Source organism: Gopherus flavomarginatus, chromosome 8, assembly GCF_025201925.1.
Source record: "Gopherus flavomarginatus isolate rGopFla2 chromosome 8, rGopFla2.mat.asm, whole genome shotgun sequence".
NCBI classification, from domain to species: domain Eukaryota; kingdom Metazoa; phylum Chordata; order Testudines; family Testudinidae; genus Gopherus; species Gopherus flavomarginatus.
The window spans coordinates 89,426,329-89,448,185 of record NC_066624.1 but is presented as its reverse complement, the minus strand read 5'-3'; the positions used below and the strand labels follow the sequence as shown (position 1 = coordinate 89,448,185).

At 43.1% G+C, this 21,857-nt stretch overlaps 1 protein-coding gene across 2 annotated transcripts in view; it reads right to left on the bottom strand.

Annotated features, from left to right (window-relative positions):
* Positions 1-21,857, bottom strand: part of MME (membrane metalloendopeptidase) — a 63,027-nt gene that overhangs the window by 6,507 nt on the left and 34,663 nt on the right. Inside the window, exons 16-21 of one of the 2 annotated variants that reach the window (XM_050965906.1) lie at positions 21,268-21,371; positions 15,443-15,501; positions 9,189-9,308; positions 8,332-8,465; positions 5,364-5,429; positions 1,916-2,011 (exon numbers count right to left, since the gene is read on the bottom strand). In XM_050965906.1, the coding sequence (XP_050821863.1) occupies positions 1,916-2,011; positions 5,364-5,429; positions 8,332-8,465; positions 9,189-9,308; positions 15,443-15,501; positions 21,268-21,371 (579 nt within the window). Of the gene's footprint in view, positions 1-1,915; positions 2,012-5,363; positions 5,430-8,331; positions 8,466-9,188; positions 9,309-15,442; positions 15,502-21,267; positions 21,372-21,857 lie in introns of those variants that run through there. The other variant, XM_050965907.1, reaches the window with a different exon arrangement.

Below are 21,857 nucleotides of genomic sequence, written 5' to 3'. Positions count from 1 at the left end.
TTGTCACTGTCACCATATGTGTACTGGATGCCGTTGACAGAGGCGGTACTGCAGCGCTACACAGCAGCATTCATTTGCCTTTGCAATATAGCAGAGATGGTTACCAGTCGTTCTGTACTGTCTGCTGTGCCATTGTAAATTGGCGATGAGATGATGGTTATCAGTTGATCTGTATCATCTGCTGCTGTCATGGGTGCTGGCTGACCATTGCTGAGGGCGGCCGGGGGCGCAAAGACAAAAATGGGAATGACCCCCCGGGTCATTTCCTCCTTTATGTTGTATCTAAAAATAGAGTCAGTCCTGCCTAGAATATGGGAAAAGTGTACTAGAGAACCAGTTTATCAGAGAACCAGAGAGCACAGTTGCTCCGTGTCAGATCCCACAGAAATGATGAGCTGTATGCCATTCTAGGGGGTGTCCATGCAACAACTCCACTTGTTGCTTCCCTCCTCCCCCAACCCTTCTGGGCTACCATGCAGGGTCCCCCCATTTGTGTGATGAAGTAATAAAGAATGCAGGAATAAGCAACACTGACTTTTTAGTGAGATAAAATGAGGGGGAGGCAGCCTCCAGCTGCTATGATAGTCCAAGCAGGACATTAAACAGTGGAGGGGAGAGGAATGCAGCATCCCGCTGCTATGATAGTCCAGGCAGTACAGAATCTTTTCTTTAGACATGAAAAGGGGGGGTCATGGAGTTCAGCCCCCAGTTGCTATGAGGAGGATGGTTACCAGCCGTTCTGTACCATCTGCCGGGAATAACCGGGAGTCATTCCTATTTTTACCCAGGCGCCCCCGGCCGACCTCACCTGAGGCCAGCCAGGAGCACTCACGGGCTGATGATGAGGATGGTTACCAGTCCTACTGCACTGCACCGTCTGCCACCGGGGAAGGGAAGGGAGAGGATACTGCTGTTCAGTGCCCCAGCACCGTGTCTACCAGCAGCATGCAGTAGACATACAGTGACACTGAAAAAAAGTCAACAAACCATTTTTCCCCTTTTCTTTCATGGGGTGGGGGGTAAGGCGGAGTAAATTGACAAGATATACCCTGAACCACCCCGGACAACGTGTTTGACCCTACTGGCACTGGGAGCTCAGCCAAGAATGCAAATGCTTTTCAGAGACTGCGGGGATTGTAGGATAGCTGGAGTCCTCAGTCTCCCCTCCATTCCTCCATGAGCGTCCATTTGATTCTTTGGCTTTCCGTTACGCTTGTCACGCAGCACTGTGCTGTGGACTCTGCATCATAGCCTGGAGATATTTTTCAAATGCTTTGGCATTTCGTCTTCTGTAACAGAGCTCTGATAGAACAGATTTGTCTCCCCATACAGCGATCAGATCCAGTATCTCCTGTATGATCCATGCTGGAGCTCTTTTTGGATTTGGGACTGCATTGCCACCCGTGCTGATCAGAGCTCCAGGCTGGGCAAACAGGAAATGCAATTCAAAAGTTCGTGGGGCTTTTCCTGTCTACCTGGCCAGTGCATCCGAGTTCAGATTGCTTTCCAGAGCGGTCACAGTGGTGCACTGTGGGATCCTGCCTGGAGGCCAATACCATTGATCTGCGGCCACACTAACCCTAATCCGATATGGTAATACTGATTTCAGCACTACTCCTCTCCTCGGGGAAGAGTACAGAAACTGGTTTAAAGAGCCCTTTATATCGATATAAAGGGCCTCGTTGTGTGGACGGGTGCAGCGTTAAATCGGTTTAACGCTGCTAAAATCGGTATAAACGCGTAGTGTAGACCAGGCCTAGGATTAACATCCTGTCTGCTTTGCTATGGCCACTGCTTAGTTTAACAATCCTGCCAGCTCTTGTTAGAATGAGAAAAGTCAGACTGCTGTTCCAGCTTACAGTGAAATTGTCACTCAAAATGACTGTCAAACCTTCAGTGAAGAATGATACAACACCTGTGCAAAGTTCAGGAAGAACAGCTGCTTATGGCTCATGTCAAGCCCGGGAAGCAGTTTTTCTTTTCCATTTTTTTGGACAAAGTTTTCATAGGCCTGCAAAACAAACGGAGCAGAAATGTTATGGTTTCCTATTTCACTTATCAAAATGGCACTATAATGAGAAGGAACATGGATTATTTGACATACTACAGCAAGACGCTCTTAGGTATCGTCTCTGGCTGAATACCACCGATATGCAGCATAGGAAAGAAATGCAATGGCCTGATTGACTCAGGGCCTGATTCTCCGCTCAGATCAGTTTTACAGTGGTGTAGCTCCACCGAGTTCAGGCAGTTACTCCTGATTTATACTGGAGGGGAGGCTTAGGCCCAAAGAATGCAATTTACTGAGAGAAAAGGAAACACAGCAATATCATTGTCTCAGTAGGAAAGTTGTGATAGCTGGTAATATGTCATGCCCTCGGCATCCAGATGTCATGCACTTTTTTATAAGAAAGATAATGTACAGGAGAAGAATTGTGCTTTTATGACAATAACAAAAGAGACTGTAGGCATTCACTCTAGACAATAACCTCCCCACTTCAGCAAGCTTTACATTAGTTAATATTTTATCAGATCCCATTTAACTGTCATGTACTTGCGCTGCATTTCCCAGCATTACTAATTACCTAGGGCTAGATTGTCCCCCACCATGGTACAAACCATGGCAGGGGACTTCTGGGAGATTCCCTCATATCCAGGGCTTACATTCTTACAGAGTATTTCCTGGAGTCCTCCCCCGCATCCCTCTCCCCAAATCCTGTAAAGACTCTAGGGGGGTTGAAAAATGTTTACCAGAGCTCTGCTCCAGACAGCACCAGCTGAATTTAAGCCCTGCTCATATTATTTCCTTGTGGACGGGGGAATTGAACTTCCACAGAAAAGAGTGAGGGGCCAACTTCCAGATCTGGAAGGCCCCAGAGAGCCAGTCACATGGAGGCCCTGACCCTCAGTCACTCTAACAGGGACTACCCCACTGTGGTCCCCAGAGCCTGGAGCTATGTAGAAAAGTTAATGCAGCCTGATGCTGTGCTGTCTTCCTAAAGTACAGTGCATGAGACCAGAATAAGGAGATGATGTTCATCTCACCCACGCACCCTTCCTCTCAGACCACCTGGATGCTGCACTATGCAGAGTGAGCTCTGCTGCCTAGGTGAATGGACAGCAGTGGGGAGTGGACTGAGCACCTTCTGTGCATGAAGGAGCCCTCTGTGCCTGGGCTCAAGGGGGCACAATCTGTCTCCAAGATGATCAGTGTATAAACAGAGGCTTTATTCTGCTGTTTAATCAGCTAACATTTCTAGTCTGATCCTTTCCATAATACTACAGTTAGAGCTGTGGGGTGACAAGTTTCAGTTGCAGCAAAAATCACCATCTTCTCCAATTTCACACAATACATAAATGTTATTCTGTTCCCAAATTCTTTGTTTTCTCCATGAATGTAAGTAATTCCAAGTTATTTAATTAAATCCATAGGCTGTTACCACAGGAATTACGACAATGCTTCAGTTATAAGATCTATTCGATCAGAATCTGGTCTGACTCACATGGTGTGAATGTGGAGTAACTTCACTGCTCTTACTCCATATTTACACAGTAGGCAATCAGAATCTGATTCATACCTACTTCTGGTGTAAAACTGATTTTGTGGTGACAAATGCAACACTTCTTGATGAAAAAGGAAATTTTCCCTATGGCTTCTTTTATGAAAATGCAGGCCATTTTTCAGGCTGTAATTAAGTTGATTTGTTAGTCTGTAGGTTCTTTTTATTTTGCAAAGAAGAAAAAGTGTTCATTGGCAGAAATGGTGAAACTTTTCCCTGAAATAAATTCTTGTAAAATCTTGCAAAAAATCTGTTGTCATCAAGTGAAACTTGCTCCTCTCACATGTTCATAAGATAGCCCCTATCTGTGATATCACAGTAACTCTGAAGACCCAGTTCCTTCTTGGTAGTACTTCTGACTTGCTAGTATTCCCTATGCTAGTTTTGCTCTGGCTCCCACTGACTTGAGTCAGGATAATGTCCTGTGTATTTGTGCTGTCTTGATTAAATGCTAAATATTCCACTAAACCAGGGCTTGGATTGAGTTTGTAGGTAGCAATATGACATACCAGCTCCTCTTTCTGGCTGCTGCCTTGTTCTCCAGAATCTAAGCTTTCGAGGAACTTCCTAGTGAACTGAGCGTAACTGATGCAGTGATTCCCGTGTTTGCAGAACCTGAAACAATAGCTCTGAGAGGGCTGAGCTGCCCCATTTGTTCCAAGGGTGCTCTGGTGTGGAGTGATAATGCATTAAGTGTCAACACTGTGAAATATTTCACTCCGATTAAAGTGGAAAAGGACAGGGCAGGTCATATTATGAGGATCTACATCACTTGCTGTTATGGACAGCTCACTGTAGTGCCACAAGAGTGGAACTGGGAAAGTACTGCCATTTTCCCATCCCAAACCTAAGAAGCCTAGAAGAACCTAGCAAGGCATCTGGGCCTATGGTTGCCAACCCTCTAGGATTGGCCTGGAGTCTCCTGGAATCGGTATTGATCTCCTGGTGACTACTGAAAGCAATCCAGGAGATTTTAATAGGATATTTTAAGAAAATGACATTATGTTGGGAAAAAAAAAAACTCCCGGAATAGCTTCAGTCAGAGTTGGAACCCTATCTGGGCCCCCCCACTAGGGTGACCAGATATCCCGATTTCATAGGGACAGTCCCGATTTTTGGGTCATTTTCTTATATAGGCTCCTATTAACCCCCACCCCCTGTCCTGATTTTTCACCTTTGCTGTCTGGTCACCCTAGCCCTCACCCAGGGGTAGCCTAGCATAAGGATCCCACAGAGCTGATGGGTGTATTTGGATCTCAGTAAGCGGGAACCAAGCTCTGAAAGCAAGTAGGAACATATTTTGAACATCTGAGCAATCTACTGTGAATGGCGTTCCATGTGGGCGGAGACTGTTTTGTGGGTGCAGCTTGGAAGACTACCTTTACCTTTCCCTGCCATTCATAAACAGAATGCTGGTGAACAGACATAGACAACAGTCTTGGTTCTTTGATATGATAATTCAGTCAGGTTAAAGTTTGTGTGGCATTGATTCACTAAGTGTTTTCATTCTACGAATTCTTTATGCCCAATGAATAATAGTGAGAGAGACCTATAATGGGCAATAATAAACGAAAGAGCACTAGGAATAGAGAATCCCTTCCCTAAAGTGAGTAATATACTTAACAAAAGGTAACAAGGTTTCCGTTGTTTTAGAAGTTGACTCGGTGACAGAGAATTACAGTAAAGTGTCATTCTGTCTTTGCCACATAAAAACTGCTTCCCCCCACCAAGGCACTTTAATAAATTTATTTCAACAGTAATAATCTCAACTGTGAGGACAAAGAGAAAATGGATCTTTCTCACCTTATAAGCTTGTCTAACACCCCCATTATCAGCAATGTTTTCTCCCAGCGTATTGATTCCACTCAGCTGCAAAGAGAGAAATGAAAAATTTGCAGGTTTTCTGGCAGGAAAAGCTTCTCTATCCTGGGAATTACAGTGCTAAACTTTTGAATATCTCCTGTTTATTTACCCACTTTGGCCTTGACTAGAGGTCTCAGGTTCCAAAGCAGAGATGAGTGAATGGCAAAAATTTCAAGCAAGACCCCCATAAATTTGAATGTTTAACAGAAGACTTATGTTAATGCATCTGAACATTGTCTGCCTCTCTTGTCTCCAAACCCTAATTCCCTCCCTCTTGATACAATAAGCATTTTATGGCTGTCATATCTTTCTTGCCCAGACTTTCTGATGTCTGCTGATTAATTCACTTTCTTGTTCTTTGTATCCTTAACATCCAGCTTCTTATCTTTCTCAAACCCATCCACCTTACTTTTGCTATAATCTCAGCAGTGGGTCTGGCTGATTCGGTGTGGTTTTATCATCATTGCTCAAGGTCTCCAGGCCAGTGGTGACCAGAATACACTGGAAACCCATGAAGCAGGGAAGATCCAGACTTCATGATGTTGGAAGACATCAGTTAAAAGAACCAAGACTAGCAAATCTGCTGGAACCTTACTAGGAATTTTGCTGAATATCAGGCAAGGTGGGTGGCCCCTTAGCTTCATGGTCTAATCAACACACTGAGACAGATCCTCAGTGGGTGTAAATCAGCATATTAACACTAAAGATAATGGAGCTATGCTAGTGGAGAACCTGGCTCTTTATTTTTATTGAAAAACTTTGCCAGTCCTTAATCCAAAGCTGCATGTCATCTGAAGTCATAAAACTGAACTTATCATTAGATTCAATTCTGAGGGTGGATAAATATCAGAACAAAAACCTGCACTGTTATTTTTCCGAAATGATTTTAAAAGGATTCTGGTGATCTTATTGGTATAGCTGTTAGACTGAAAACTCCTCAGGATGGGAGTTTGTCTTTGCATGTTCTCTATGGCAACGAACAGACTTGTCAGCTGTCAACAAAGAGACAATAAGAGTCAAAGTTACAGCTGGGAGCAACCCCTCATTTCATCAATTGCAGCAGGAGGTTCCATCCCATTGAAACTCTGCTCTTCATACAAATAGCTTTCAGCACTGCTGAACACTGCATGTGGTTATCCGGAGAAGTCCAAAATAAACAAGATAGATGTTGTAAGAACTGGCCTTTCACAATGGAATTGGGTGCTATTGTTAACACCTTCCTCCCATTTACTGACCAACAGTGTTTCAGGGGCTCATGCTCATTTGCTGTGTGACCTTCTCTGTGAAAGAAACAGCAATGCAAACTGGAAAGCACATTAGTGCAGTACAAGCCTTTACAAGCTGTCCACAGAGAATGCAGGCAGCTCAGCAGAGACTTCAGGTGAAAGCGCGTTGAAACCCAGTCTTTGAAATGTGAGAAATGCAAGTTTGGAACTGCAAAGACACTCAAAGTCTGCTTTACTTCTGCCTAGTTCTATCCACCTTTCACAACTAGCCCAGATTATTAGGGCTCTTTCTGTGTCAACATTTCTTTGCGCTGTTTGGTTAGGAGGATGCTTTTTTTTCAGTGCATTTTTTAGTTTGAAGGAGGTTCACTGGGATAAGTTCCGTGGGACAAGTCACAGGATATGGCTGCTGTTCTAGTGAACCACCAAACTTTGTACAAACCCATGCAAATGTATGCATTCCAAACCGTGGATTGTAGATACATGAGATTTAACAGTTATTTATCGGCTTTTCTGTGGTGATATTTGAGTGCCTCACATATATTAATGAATTCATTCTCACAACATCCTGATGAAGTAGGGAAGTGATGTTATCCCGGTTTTACAGATGGGGACTGGGGACAAAGAGAGCTTATATGATTTTCCCAAGATCACACAAGGAAATCAGTAAATCCAAGATTAGAACCCACATAATCTTAAATCCTAATCCAGGTCTTTAATTGTAAGACCCTTCCTCTGAGAGAGCCACAATTGTTTGAATGCCAACTTTGCTTAACTTCTCAGCCTGTGAATATGTGCAAAATGGTTCTGACAAATTCATGAAGCTGTTCAAATTGAACTTTGAAGGGTTCACAGCTCTGCTTAGACTCTAAGCAAATTTCAGACCAAAGGAGCAGAGGAGACTGCAGCAATGGAAGGAAAATGTGCTAATACAGGTCTCTGTTTATAAGAGAAATAGAAATACACTGATATGACTGAGTATCCTTCAATACTACTTCAAATGAAAATTTTGCCATTTGAGTTAAATGGGCTGGACCCATATTCAGTTAAAAAAAAGAAGACAGATGTTATTGTAACCTGCTTTTATGAGTTAATTGAATGTTAAACATACACAAACAGACTAAGGGCCTGAACCTGCAAGCCTCTACTTATTCAGGACTCAAGATACTATAGTGATGAATACCATAGCTCTCTCCGGATGCACTGGAGGCCTGTCTCTATAGTTTGGGATCTGTGCAGCTGACAATGCAGGGGGAGAGACTGAGTAGGCCAGGGAAAGTAGCAGGTAGGATGAGTTAGACTGGGAGGTACACTATCCCCACCTCCAGCTCCAAGGAAATGAAGCCAAAAATATAGCAGATTATCTTTCCTGTTCTACCAGGAAGTTGAAGGGGGAGGGGAGGGCTTTCAGGGCCAATGCTGGTGCAGATTTGCAGTCACAAACCATAGTCTTACAAAAGGAGGTAAACCCTGGCCCCTGCTGGTACAGACAGTGTGTATGTGATCTTCTTGGAGATATCATCCACCAAAGTCTCCTTTCACAGGTTTTTCTGAGAGGAGCTAATCTGGGCCATACACCACAATGGCACTACTCTCATGAATAAGAGTTTGTGGAATTGGGCCTTAAATGTCCATCTTCATTTAAAATGACATTGTAGAGACAGAAGTTATGAATGACCTACATGTTTTCCACCTGCTAGGTCCCATGAAAAGTTTCCATACTGGTATACCATACACTGGGACTGATCCTTAAAATGTTGTGCTGATTCTTGCGTCCACCAGTCTATGAGGTCCCCATTTTCATTAAAATTTCTACCTGTAATGATATGTGCACAGAATGATGTATGTACGAAACAAGCTGATGATGTAGTAATGAAGGGCAATAAATGTTACTTTCTCAGTTAGAAGAAAATATATTACAGTATAATTATCCATGCAAATAGGTGTTTCTATAATGAAGCAATCACAGAAATGATACCCTTTTCTTCTTTTAAAACAAGCCTGTGTTCTAGCCAGGAAGGACAGGTACTGTTGCCTACAACATACGGCTCTCTCCACAAGAGCATACAAGGGGCTTTGGGAAAAGCAGGAGATCCACTGGTCAAAAAACCATGGTGGAGGAGGAGCATGTGCTGTGCTACTGCTCAGGAGTGACGGAAGCTTCTTAAAAGTGTGTGTGGGGGGCACCAGTGCCTGAACCATGGTCCCGCCTCCTGTGGTGCCCCTTCCCCTTAAGGCCCCACCTTCATGCTGCCTCTTCTCCCCAAGACACCGCCTCCTTCTTGTTCCTTACTTTTAAAAGTGGTGGGGCCATGGCCTTCTGTTCCGGCGCCCCTGCTATTGCTGCAGCCCTGAGGCTAATCTAGTGCCTCTGTAGTGCTTTGGCTGTTGCTCTCAGAGAATACCAGTGCAAATCACATGGATATATGACTGAGTCCTGGTAGCACCATCTTTTTATCTTCTACCTTGAATGACTAGATTTGCAAAGTATGCAGTCAATAATGTAATATCTACAAAAAATAAAAATCCTGACCCTTACCATTGTCATCAAATCCATGAGTGATTTCGTGGCCAATGACCATACCAATGCCACCATAATTCAGTGATTTGGATTGAGAGGCACTGAAGAAAGGTGGTTGCAAAATGCCTGCAGGGAAGACTGCAAAGGAAGAAAACACAATAAGATGCCAATTCATTATTTCATGCACTCAACTTTAATAAGTAATTCATTCGTATGGGATCTCTTACAAGAAATGTATTTTATTACAGAATCATTTACATAGACTTCAGTGAGGAAGTCAAGCTGTTTGCCCTCAAATAGAATAGCAAGGATAAATATATTTACATATGGAAGGCTCTCTGAGAAGCCAAGAGAAATGAGCAAAAAAAAAAAAAATGTCAGACGTGGGGCAAAAGGAAACATCCCTTCAAATATTTGCTCAGCACCTCACAACTGGCTTTTACATTGGACCTTTGCTGTTATATGCAGCACAATGAAATAATGGTACGTAGCTATTATACAGTTTTTGGCACCCCAAAGCACTATAGCAATGCTAATTAATCCTCATGACACTCAGTGAAGTCAGAGACCATAACAGGAAAGCGAATAAATTGTTTGATCAAAGCCCCACGGGGAGTCACTGTCAGAGATAAGACCTTATTCTCCCACCAATGGATATGAATTGATTCCATGAGTAAGTTATATGCAGGAGGGGAAGATTTGGGCCACAGGGGTTTCTTTCACCCAGTTCTGTGATCATTTCTTTAGGCCATTAACAGAAAATCAATGACACAAATAAATAAATCAATTAAATTAAATGCATGTTTCGATTGTGATGTTTTTCTGTAAAGATGAAGAATTAAAAAAATCTTTAAAAGCTTGTTTCCCTCAAACATAAATTAGAGTATTCTGTTCTCTTTTGTATTCTATGCAGGTTCTTGTTCTACACTCATCATTGGGGTTCCCCAGAAAACAAGGGATTAATTCCCATTATGAATGGTATGATTGTGGAACTACAATATAACAGGAGTGAGAAATTTGTGGACAATTTTTCCATAAGGAGAATAGAGAAAATAGATATATTCAGTATTTTGCTATAAATCCTAGTTTGGTTCAAGTCCTTCTTCAAAATATTGAGGGAGGGGGAATAGGAAAATATTAAAAAAGCAAAATAAAACGCCACAGTAATTGTCCATGCATGCTGCCTACTGAGAATAATCAGCAGATTGATTAATCACCACAATTTGTACTGTAGAACTAATGTCCAAATGCTTTGATGTTAAATATTTTCAGGAAATGCAATAAAAATGAAAAGAAATGAATGACATTGCAGCTACTTTGTGACAACTTAACTATTGGCAAAACTGGGCAATATCAAATAAAGCATCAGCTGTTTATATTCCTATGGAGGTGTGACAGAAGGCACTCCTATATTCACACCCTGTACCAGTGATGGGCAACCTGTGGCCCATCAGGGTAATCCACAGGTGGGCCACAAGATGGTTTGTTTACATTTGCATGGCTGCCTGCAGCTCCCAGTGGCCGTGGTTTGCTGCTCCTGGCCAATGAGAGCTGTAGGAAGTTGGCGTGCTGGCCACTACTTCCCGCAGCTCCCATTGGCCGGGAACGGCAAACCACGGCCACTGGGAGCTGTGGGCGGCCGTGCGAATGTAAACAAACTGTCTGGCAGCCTGCCAGCAGATTACCCGAAGTGCTGCGTGCGGCCCACCAGTTGCCCACCACTGTCCTATACACTACTGTAATAATATTTGTACAAAGTATGCTTTGTGAGGTATCATCTGAAAACGTATAACTTGCTGATCAGTAATATCATGGTAAAATGTGTGTAGCAGCAGCATGTCTAAAGTTATAAATTTCCCCCTTTACGATATTTAAAATATATGTTCAGACTCACATAATATCAAACTGGTCAAACAGATCTGTCTTGAACAAAGGAGTGTGTGATTGCCTTAATTTGCATTTAAGCTGTAAACAGAGTCATCAAGCAGAGAAGGGGAAGGGAGGAAACAAAAGGAAACCTGCATGTGAGCATACAGTTGAAAACAACTCAGCAGGGAACATTCTTCCACAGAGACTCTTTGGTTCCTGGTTCTCAGCTAGAAATGCTTTTCAAGAGGGGGACTGAAACTCTAAAAAGGAGGGGCAAATACCCCAGAGGTACCTTTCTTTTCTCTCCCTGTCTATCTCACTCTTTGCACCTGAGAAGACAAAAGAAGCAGCCGTTGGACTCTGGGGAAGAGTCCTGACCTAGACATTGGTCAGTAATACTGCTGGAAGCATGTGATGAGAAATTTTCTTGGATCTAATATAGATTGAAATGTCTGAGTAATTCCATTTAAGGTGTATAGTTGTTGTACAGTATTCCCTTAAAGGAATAAGGGACTTGAAATACAAGAAAAATGTATCGAAGAAACATGAATCTGTCCAGTGTTTTCACTGATCTCACAAAAGCATTTGATACAGTCAGTAGAGGAGGATTATGGATGATCCTCAGCAAACTTGGTTGCCCACCAAAATTCGTAAAGACCATTTATTTCATGAGGAGATGCAAGGGCAGGTACTTGGTAATGCAGATCTCACGGACTCTTCCCAGTTCAAATGGAGTCAAACAAGGCTGTGTCCTTGCCCCTGTACTGTTCAACCTCTTCTTCACCCAGGTTCTCAATCACGCTACAGATGGGCTCAACAGCGGTATATTCATCAGATACAGACACGACCGTTCAGTCTTCAATCTTACAAGGCTTAAAGCAAAAACAAAAGTAACAGAACTACTAATAAGAGAAGCACTTTTTGCGGATGATTGTGCCCTCCTAGTTCACACAGAGGGAGATCTCCAGTGCATTGTAGATCACTTCGCTGAAGCATCACAATTGTTTGGCCTCACAAGCAGTCTGTAAAAAACTGTGGTGTTGCACTAGTCATCATCACCGCTCCATGCAATATCTCCTAGCATATACATTACAGGAATCCAACTAAAGCAAGTTGGCAGTTTTACCCATCTCGGCAGCAACATCTCCAATGATGGATCTCTTGACAAAGCAATCATGTACAGGATAGAGAGAGCTTCTCAGTCATTAGGAAAGCTATGTAGCAACGTCCTGAAATCCCACAATGTAACCCTCTCAACAAAAATAAAACTTTGCAATGCTTTTGTGCTCACATCTCTTCTCTATGGCTGTGCGACCTGGACACCATACAAATGGCACATCATTATGGGGATCCGATGGTAGGACGAAATTACCAACCTGGAGGTTCTCCAAAAGTCAAATACCACGAGCATCAAGGCCATGCTGATAAAAGCCCAACTACGCTGGGTTGGACACATCATTGGGATGCATGAATATCGACTTCCCAGAAAAATTTTCTATGGATAATTGGCACAAAAACACGAGAATCAAGGCTGCCCCAGAAAGCACCACAAGGACAGCATCAAGAACAGTACACACTTTGGTGCAATAAAACCAGATGATGTTGAGAAGACTGCATTATATAGAGCAGCATGGCAACACACAGCACTCAGAGCTTTCCAAGCCTTTGAAGAGGACAGAAATAACTGATTGTTTGCTGCAAGGGAAAAGCATCATACTACTGCTGTAGCACTAAGATGCTCACCAATGACTTTGCTGCCTGATCTGCTCACAAGCATGCGTGTCACGCTTTGGACTTCAGAGTCACTCCAGAATTCACAAATGAAAGAGCATGAAAATGTCATCATTGAACACACACACCGACACACGAACACACAGACACACGAGGGCTGGACAGTGAAGACATCCTGTCAGGACTCATGGGTTTTTACCCACACTCCTATAAGAGCATTGATTCCATGACTCCTGTTACATAACAAAATCCTGACTTAACTAGAGTTACCTGAGGCACTATAAAGTTATGAGGTATGTTCAGAGTGGAAATTTTAAAAGAGACTACGTGCAACACCTGCTGAGCATCAAGAGTCTGAATGTGCCCTGCTACGCTGTGGGCTCTTAGGCACCTCACCACACCAGCCCTGTGCACACCTGCACAACACAGCTCTGGTCCCTGAAGCACAAAGCCTGCTTCTTCTAGGCACTCCTAAGATGCAAGATACCCCAAAGACGACAGGAACATGGGTCCACCTCCTCCTTCCCATATACCTGTCAACAGAGACAGCTGGCTGCATGGGGAGGATCTATGGTGCACCTTCTGAAGGTCTCTAGCAGTGGGCTATTCCCAGCATTCCCCTTGCATGCCCAACAGCTTAGGGAGAATTCCCTTTGAGGCAGAGTGCCTCCCAGAGGTCCTACTGGATCCATACCACCCCCGCCCTCAGCTGTACTGAAGCACCAGGACAGAGCCCTAAATACCTTAAGCACTGTGCTGAAAGCTCTGCTTTAGAAGAAATCTTCTTAAGTGTGTTACTAAGCTATTCAAGCATCAACTTTAAAGATCATTCTGCTTTAATTATAAAGTGATACGCCACAGCTCAAGGATGAGATAAGAATTTATGGCTCATATTTACTGTCAATCATTAGCTTCAAGCTTCCAAATTATGACTCCTGTTCAAATGATTACTAAGCAAAAGCTATTTTAAACAAAGCTCTGTGAGCAGATTTTTATGCTGCATGCACATTGTTCCTGCAGCAGGAAGCGGAGCACCGTGGCTGGGAGCTGGTGGAGTGGAGTGGGCTGGGATTGGGCTGCTCCGCTTCCACCACTGCCAGTGAGTGCCGGGGGAGAGCCCTTCCCCCAAACACCTTCCCCAAGGTGTTTGGCTGGGGCCAGGGCGAGGGAAGCAGAGCCGGCTGCTCCCAGCCTCCCGCTAATCCCCAAGGCCACTCTGGGACTGTGGGCTCCCCAAAAGTCCCCCCCCCACAGCTTCTGTCTCCCAGACCCTGGAGGGGGGGAAGCCCATGACCCTCCCTGAGACCCTCTGCCCCCTCCAACTCCTTGGCCCTGGCCCAGCACCATTAACACGCTGCTCAGAGCAGCGTGTCAGAGTTTACCGCATTGTATGTGAACCCGCATTATATCGGGTCACGTTATATTGGAGTAGAGGTGTATTTCCAAATTATGTATAATCAAAGGTGGTCCTGATAGGCTGATACTACAAGGTTTCTAGCTATACCCAAAAGCATTGCTAAAGCTATTTGATTGTTATTGTGTCTTCTTCTCTTCTTTAAGCTGTTTTTGTGCTGAGTTTAATCTACCAGGTTGACATTTTTTTCCCCCAGTACAAAGGAAACCAGAATTAAAGAGAGATGAAACACGTGGCAGACCAGAAGTTTCAGGTCATCTGACAGATGACAAATGCTTAATAGAAATAGGAACCAGGGAGCCCCTAGACTTGGCAAGATTTTACAGAGCTGTACTTTAGAGGATGTGCCTTGTGATTGTAGGTTTAAAATAAAAAGATGACAATGCCAGCTGAGCCTATTGCAGTGTAATCAGATCTCCCTGCAGACTAAAGCGAGTTATATTCATATTTCAAGATGATTTAACATAGGGCCATCTTCTGTTACTTTGCCAAAAGGACATTTCTCTGAGAGTAGCCCCATTGATTTAGATAAGAATACTCCCAGGGAAATGTACCTCTCCATGTATGTAAGGGCAGAAGATTTATGGCCCATAAGGAAGACATGAAAAGGGATGTTAAGGGATTATAAGGAATGCATTCCGTAAATTCATGCTCCCATTATTCAGCCGGATGAAATTCACTGTCCCGACTAAAGCTAGAGTAAATAGGCTTTGTGTGAAGGAGCTATGGAAGAGTTGTAAGGAACAGAATCCACCTCTAATCTACAGACAGAGCCCTGGGCAGCTCAGGCCACTGCTTCCTCTCTCAGGCTGGTACAGTTACTGCAACTCCTGGGCATCCCCTAGGCAAGGGTTGTGGTCACTGGACTTATGTAATCTTTGATCCACTGGCCACATCTCTTTCCCTTCCACAGCTGAACTCCAAGCTCCCTTCCTTGCTGGCCTATGCAGAGATGGCCCACTTCCCAGTTCTTCTATGTACAGAAGATGCGGAGTCCCCATCCACGTGTCCGAGCCCCATAATTCTCATAGACTCATAGACTTTAGGGTCAGAAGGGACCAATATGATCATCTAGTCTGACCTCCTGCACAAAGCAGGCCACAGAACCTACTCCCCAAGTAATGAAACCTCTGTGGGTCTGCTACACTGAGAGCCTTCTGCAGTCCATATGCTACTGGGTGCATATCACTTTCAGGGATTACAAACAAATAACTAGGCCATTAAAAAATTGTACCTTCAATATGTTAGTAAACCTTACCTATCTGATTCCTGCTTGCAGAATAAAAGGCATTGACGACAGCAGCCCCACTTATCCATCTACAGAAAACACAGAAGAAGTCTAGTTAGAAATATAATTCTTAACAGCAAGCTCAATTGGGCATGGGAACAGACCAGAAAAGTGACCCTCTCCTTCACCTGTTACTGAAAATATTTAGATTTCCTTTTACTGGCACTAGAAGATTTCACTGGCAAAATTTCAAACACAGAAAAATCATAATGAGTCCAGATTGCATATCTTCAAGTAGTGATAAACACCAGCATAGATCATTATAATTTCAAAGTATTTATGATTCATTTAAAATTGTGTTTATAGTCTTATATGTCAGTGTTTTCAAGATCCATCATCAGCTATAAGTCCAGAAATCTAGATAGTGGACTTGATCCTATGGTCATTATGCAGGGATGTAAGGCCTACACAGGTCTAGAACCCAGTTCTGTAGAGTTACTAAGGCAGCTAGCCACTCCAGGCAGCCACCCAGCAGCAGCAGCTATAACTGACTTGTGCTCCATTTCCCATGTCCCATTGTGGACACAGACCATGGAATGTTTTGCATCAGGTGTTTGACAGATAGCAGCCCCGTGGCTCCTGATTGGCTCCCTGACTTATATAAACCCAAGGGGCATTCCAGGGAGTGCCTAGGCAACACTGTGGTTATTCTGTGGCTGCCATGACTGGTCCTGCTCCTTGCTGTTGAATTCCTGGCTATACTATAAAAAATATTCCTATCTAAAAGGGGTTGAGTCTGCAGAGTACTAAGCACCTTGAATTCCTTGAAATTGGAGTTTATAGGTGTTCAGCATACAATTTGCTTTATAAGCATTTCAGTGTTGTTCATCACTGTATTTTGGGGCCTCACAAATAAATTATGAGGTAGAAAACTATTACTCCCTTTAACAGAAAAGAAAACCCAGGCACAGGGTCAAATAGGAGGGCTGTCACCAAGCCAGGTCTTCCTGGCTTTCAATCCTGTGCCTTAACCAAAAGACAACCTCTCCTCCCCTTGTAGGGTCAAGCCTATCATCTGGAAAATACTTGAAAGTCTTGGCCGTTTTTAGCATCAGACATTTTTTACTGCTTTTCACTGGTACTCAGTTTAAGATGCTTTCCTAAGCAGACACCTAGGACTAGACCTTCAGTGAAGAAGCTTCAGCAGCATCGGTACTGCACACGTCCAGCTTGCAGTACTGGAGCTAAGGGCGACACTTCACACCTGTACAGAGGGCCAGAATGAGGCCTATGCATCAACTAAGTCTTACTTAAGATCTGAGACAAGAGGAACCTAAGTGGTGCTTGTGACTTCTGCTGGCCCACTGCACAGGGGTTTATTTCACCCTCAGTGTTTAATTTAGAAAAATACCTCAGACGATACCTTTGCCCCAGTAATCTCTTGATGATAAAGACCCAACGGAGGATATTTGGGGGTGGGGGCACAGCTAAGTGCTCACTGGAGAAAGGTGATACAATTGGCAGAAATGGTCTGTTTACTGTCAACTTGATATTTATATTATATGACGAGAAAGTCATGAAAAGGTCAGCCAACTTTGTGATTTCACTGACTGTAAAAGTGTATAGAATCAACATAAAAGCAAAAAACACATACATAAAGGATTTTTGAATTGTTAGTAAGAATGGTTTCTTGTGCCTATCTTTCACATACCCATAAACCAATGTGTTGTGGTGTTCATTTATGTTCTGTTCTCAAATACAGTCCTGATGTAACACCGCTGACTTCACTGAAGCTGAGCCTGCTTACACTAGTGCTGAATTTGGCTCTGGAGTCCTGATTCTGTGTCTCACTGGTACACTTCAGAAATATAGCGATTTGAAGTCAATAGAGTTATATTAAGGTGAGAAAGGTCAGAATCAAGCCCTGTATCTTCCATAGCACTCAGCAATGTGTAGGATCTGGCCCAATGTTCTGGCTTATGATAAGAGAATAGGTTTTTGCTTCACATCAATGAAAGCTGAGCCCATATACTCCAGTCAGAATATAACCTTAATTGTTTTATTAGGCTTAATAAATGTTAACATTTATTAGGCTTTAATGTTCTACTTGAAGTTTTCCAAGCAGACTTTGGACTAGTAGGATGATATTGTAAATGGTGTGTTGGATAATTTATTGCCTATAAAGTAATAAGTTACTGTGGTAGAGTCCATCATTTAAATGACAATAAATAAGTGGACTGTGTGAAAGATCAGCTACTCTGTGCATGGCTCATACCTGATATAAAGTAAAAGGAATATTAAGAATGAATAACGAGTCATAAATAATAAATCATTTGGGCCTGATTCTCCTCTCACTTACTCAAGTTTTATACCATGGAACTCCACTGACTTCGGTGCAGTTACTCCTGCCTAGCACGCTGGTGTAAGGCTATGTCTTCATTGGAAATGCCACACTGCTGTATCGCTTCACTGCAGACACTCACTACAGTGACAGGAGGGACTGTTAGTCTACCTGCCCAAGTGGCAGTAGCTAGGTCGGCGGAAGAATTCTTCTAGGTTGGCTTAACTGTATCGCTCCGGGGTGTAGATTTTTCACATTGTAGCTGGGCTGACCTGGCCTAAGGGTACGAATACACTACAAGCGCTACAGCAGCACAGCTTCAGCTACACCACTGTAGCATAGACACTTGCTACAGTGACAGAAGGGGGTTTCCACTGCCGTAGTAAATCTGCCTTTGAGAAGCAGTAGCTGGGCAGATGGAAGAATTTGCCCATCCACCTAGCAGTGTCTACACCAGGGCGTAGGTTGGCTTAAATATGTCTCTCAGGGGTGTGAATTTTTCACACCCTTAAGCGACTTACCTAGCTTGACTTCAGTTTTAGGTGTAGACCAGGCCTTCATGAGAGCATAGAGACAGACCAAACTTGATCCAGCCTAACAATTATAGCCTGGACAATTAACATGAGAGAGCCTGGTAGTGAAGACAGAACAGAGACTAGGCAGCCATTGCAGTGGGGAATATATCTTTAGGGTAATAAGATGTGAAAAAAGAACAGGAAAACAGTAACTGCAGTTCTGAACTGATAGGAGATACAAACAATAGACTGGACAAGAGAGGCACTGACAAGAGGAACATCACAAGAATGAGATAAGCAAGGCACTGCAAAAAATACCCTGAAAATCATCGGAGGACTATGAGTTAGATAAAAGAAAGAAAAGACACAAGACAGAGGGGTAAGGGGGTCTCTGACAGGCTGACTTGATGGGTGGTGAGAGGGGAGAAAGGAGAATGTATTCTTTGGGAATGTCTTCATTTCTCCCATTGTAACTAACCTAAGAGGTACCTCTCTAAGTTAACGCTTACTGAATATAAGGATACATGGGTCATGCAGGCTGCTGCTTTTGTATTAGTATGATTTTTCTCTCTTCTAAACAGTTTGAGTTTTTAATTCTGCATGAGTCTTACTTCGTTTGGGAGTTTCCTGCTGACCATCCCAGAGACATAAAACAACCTTCAACCTTTAACAAGATATAGTGAAAGAAGGGTGCCTGGAGCCTACTCTACCCAGGATTCTTGGTCAAAGGGGCACAGCCTAGAGTCCCCTCCAAGAAGGTATATCCCGTGCAAAGCTGCAGTCCGATGGGTGCATAGGGAGTACCTAGTGACCACGGACAAAAAACCAAGTGTAAGGCAGTAAGGTGACAGGCTGAAAAAGATTACCAGTAATCTTTTGGACTCTGCCAAAACTGAGCTAAAAACTATAAACCAGCTATAAAGATAAACTGAACAAACTCACTTCTGCAGCTCTTACTTACGAGAATAGTCCTGCTTTTGTGGTGATTCATGCTGGCCATAATTCCTTCTCTGCTTGGGACCTACAAGTGGCTAAAGTAGCCAAAAAAGTGGGCAGCCCTGGCAGGAGAGGGATGTGGCCAGGACAACCAGGGACTGGGCAGATATAGCACATGCCTGTTTCAGCCTTCGAGTGGAAAGTACAGTTGCCCTCCCCCATGGACACTAGTCACCCTCTTCAAGTGATAAATCCTCACCCTATTTTGCCATGGGTTTTGGTGGAACAGTCCTCGTATGCCAGCAGGGGGCAGATCCAGTCAAATAGCCACGAAGTATATTATCTCACAACATCTGAAGAAGTGGGTATTCACCCACGAAAGCTCATGCTCCAAAACGTCTGTTAGTCTATAAGGTGCCACAGGATTCTTTGCTGCTTTTACAGATCCAGACTAACACGGCTACCCCTCTGATACTATCTCACAACAGGTGAGAAAACAGAGAATTTGACGATGCATTACGGCAGTTTCTCTAAATCAGAAACCACAAAGTAAAATTTACAAAGAACTTGAGAAACTGTGCTCTGGTCTAAAACAAAAAGAAGCATCAGCCAGTGAATCATAGCCTTTGAACCCATCCACAACAGTTAAGTTCTTTCCATTCTGGTACTGGTCAATCCTGAACATTTTCTCAAAAGATGGACAAAGAAAGTTTTTAAAAAGCTAAAGGCTTAAAAATGAAATTGTAGCTTTGAGATACGCTAGTGAAAGCAGAGTTTAGCTGAGCCCAGACAAGAGAACTGGGTAATAGGGCAATGTATTGTAAAAGCAGAGTGTAAATGAAACTATAACAAGAGAAGTAGGTAATAGAGCACTGCAAGGGAGCCAGCTGGAGAGAGGGATATACACCAATTCAGTAGTTAGCTGCACTTATACAGCTGCACAGATGTACATGCTTAGATCAGTTGCTTTCAGTCTGTAAGAGTTACATGCTGTGTCACTAAATTAAATGACCTAATAATAATATTTCAGGTTGGAAGGAGGTTCCATTTAAGGCCACTTATTGTTTAGTTTTTTTAATATTAGCTTCTCTACCTCTAAGGGTATGTCTATACTACAAACATGACAGTGGGACAACAGCAGCGCTGCAGCTACACCACACTGTAGTGTAGACACTTATTGTAGAGATGGAAGCGGTTTTTTCATTGCTGTAGCAAATCCAGCCCCTTGAGAGACGGTAGTTAAGCATCACTGGAAGAATTCTTTCTTTGACCTAGTGATGTCTACACTGAGGCTTAGGTAAGCTTCACTACATCTCTCGGGGGCATTAATTTTTCACACCCCGTGAGCAATGAAGCTAGGTCAACCTAAGTTAGGTGTAGACCAGAGCTAAAGTGTTTGTCTAACTCCTTTTTGTGACTTCTTTTCTTATAAGATTTGCACAGAATGTGTATAGTAATTAAGAGCCATTTCCTGCATAGTTAGGTAGACAAACCTCCCATTGATTTCACTGCGCCTCACAGCTGGATAGTATATATAAGATAAATGTATACACGAAGGATTGCATTTGTAATATAACTGCATTACGTTTCAGTGCCTCTAAGCTGTTATTCTGGTATCATTCTCAACTCAGTACCTCACAAGGTCAAGCTCCCAAAAAACCCACCAATATACATGCTCCATTCTTTTATATTACCAAAATAAATGTTATCACCTTTCTTGTTTTGATAAACACTCAGGCACCTGATCTATCCTGAATTCAGATCTATCTTCAAACACCAATTAATGAGAGAACATCTGGAGAACGTAGATCCCTGGTAACATCTATGCTGACTTAGGGTGAACAAGCAAGTCAAAGTGCTAATGCTCAGCTTGGCACTGCTCACATAGTGTGGAGAAATGTGCACAGTGCTCAGTAACCTTCTTGGCCACATGGAACTGAGCCCTGGGAAAATGGGGAATGCTGGGGATGAGTGTGGCCAATCCTAGGCACCTACCTGAAAGCCAGTTATGTCTGACTTTAAACACACTTGATAAACACTACATGGACATTTAAAATACATACTGTTCCTTGTCCACCTTTTCTCTGAGCTTCTTCAGACTCTTCGTTTGGCTAAATAGCAAACTTTGAATGATGTTCTCAAAGTATTCCTCCTCTTTGTAGTTCAGCTTAAAAAAAGAGAAATAAAAGAAAAATGATATTGCAGTTTTATTACTTGACTGCTACTGAAGAGGGACTGGGTTTAAAAAGTCCATTTTGAGCATGGTGCTCAGAGGGATAAATTTCCTATGAAAATTTCTAAACTGCAAAAGCAGATCTTGGGTTTGCAGTGGTCTGTAACATCATTCATTGGGTATCACAGCTACGTCAGCACCAGGACATATGCTAATGTAATGTAGCGGTGCAGTGTACCCCAAAGGATCATTATTTGCCACCACTATTTCCTGTTTGTACATTTAGGGCTGGATTTTGCCATCATTACTTGGAGTGAGTAGTACCTTATTCTGGGAATCACCTAATTCACATCATTGGTGCTACCTGCCTGGTAAGGTGCTGCTCTCCAGGAGTATGCATGTCAGAATCAGGCCCATAGGTTATTTTAAGAAGATATTCTGATTTTTTTATGACTCTCCATTCTTTTTTAGCTTTAAAAA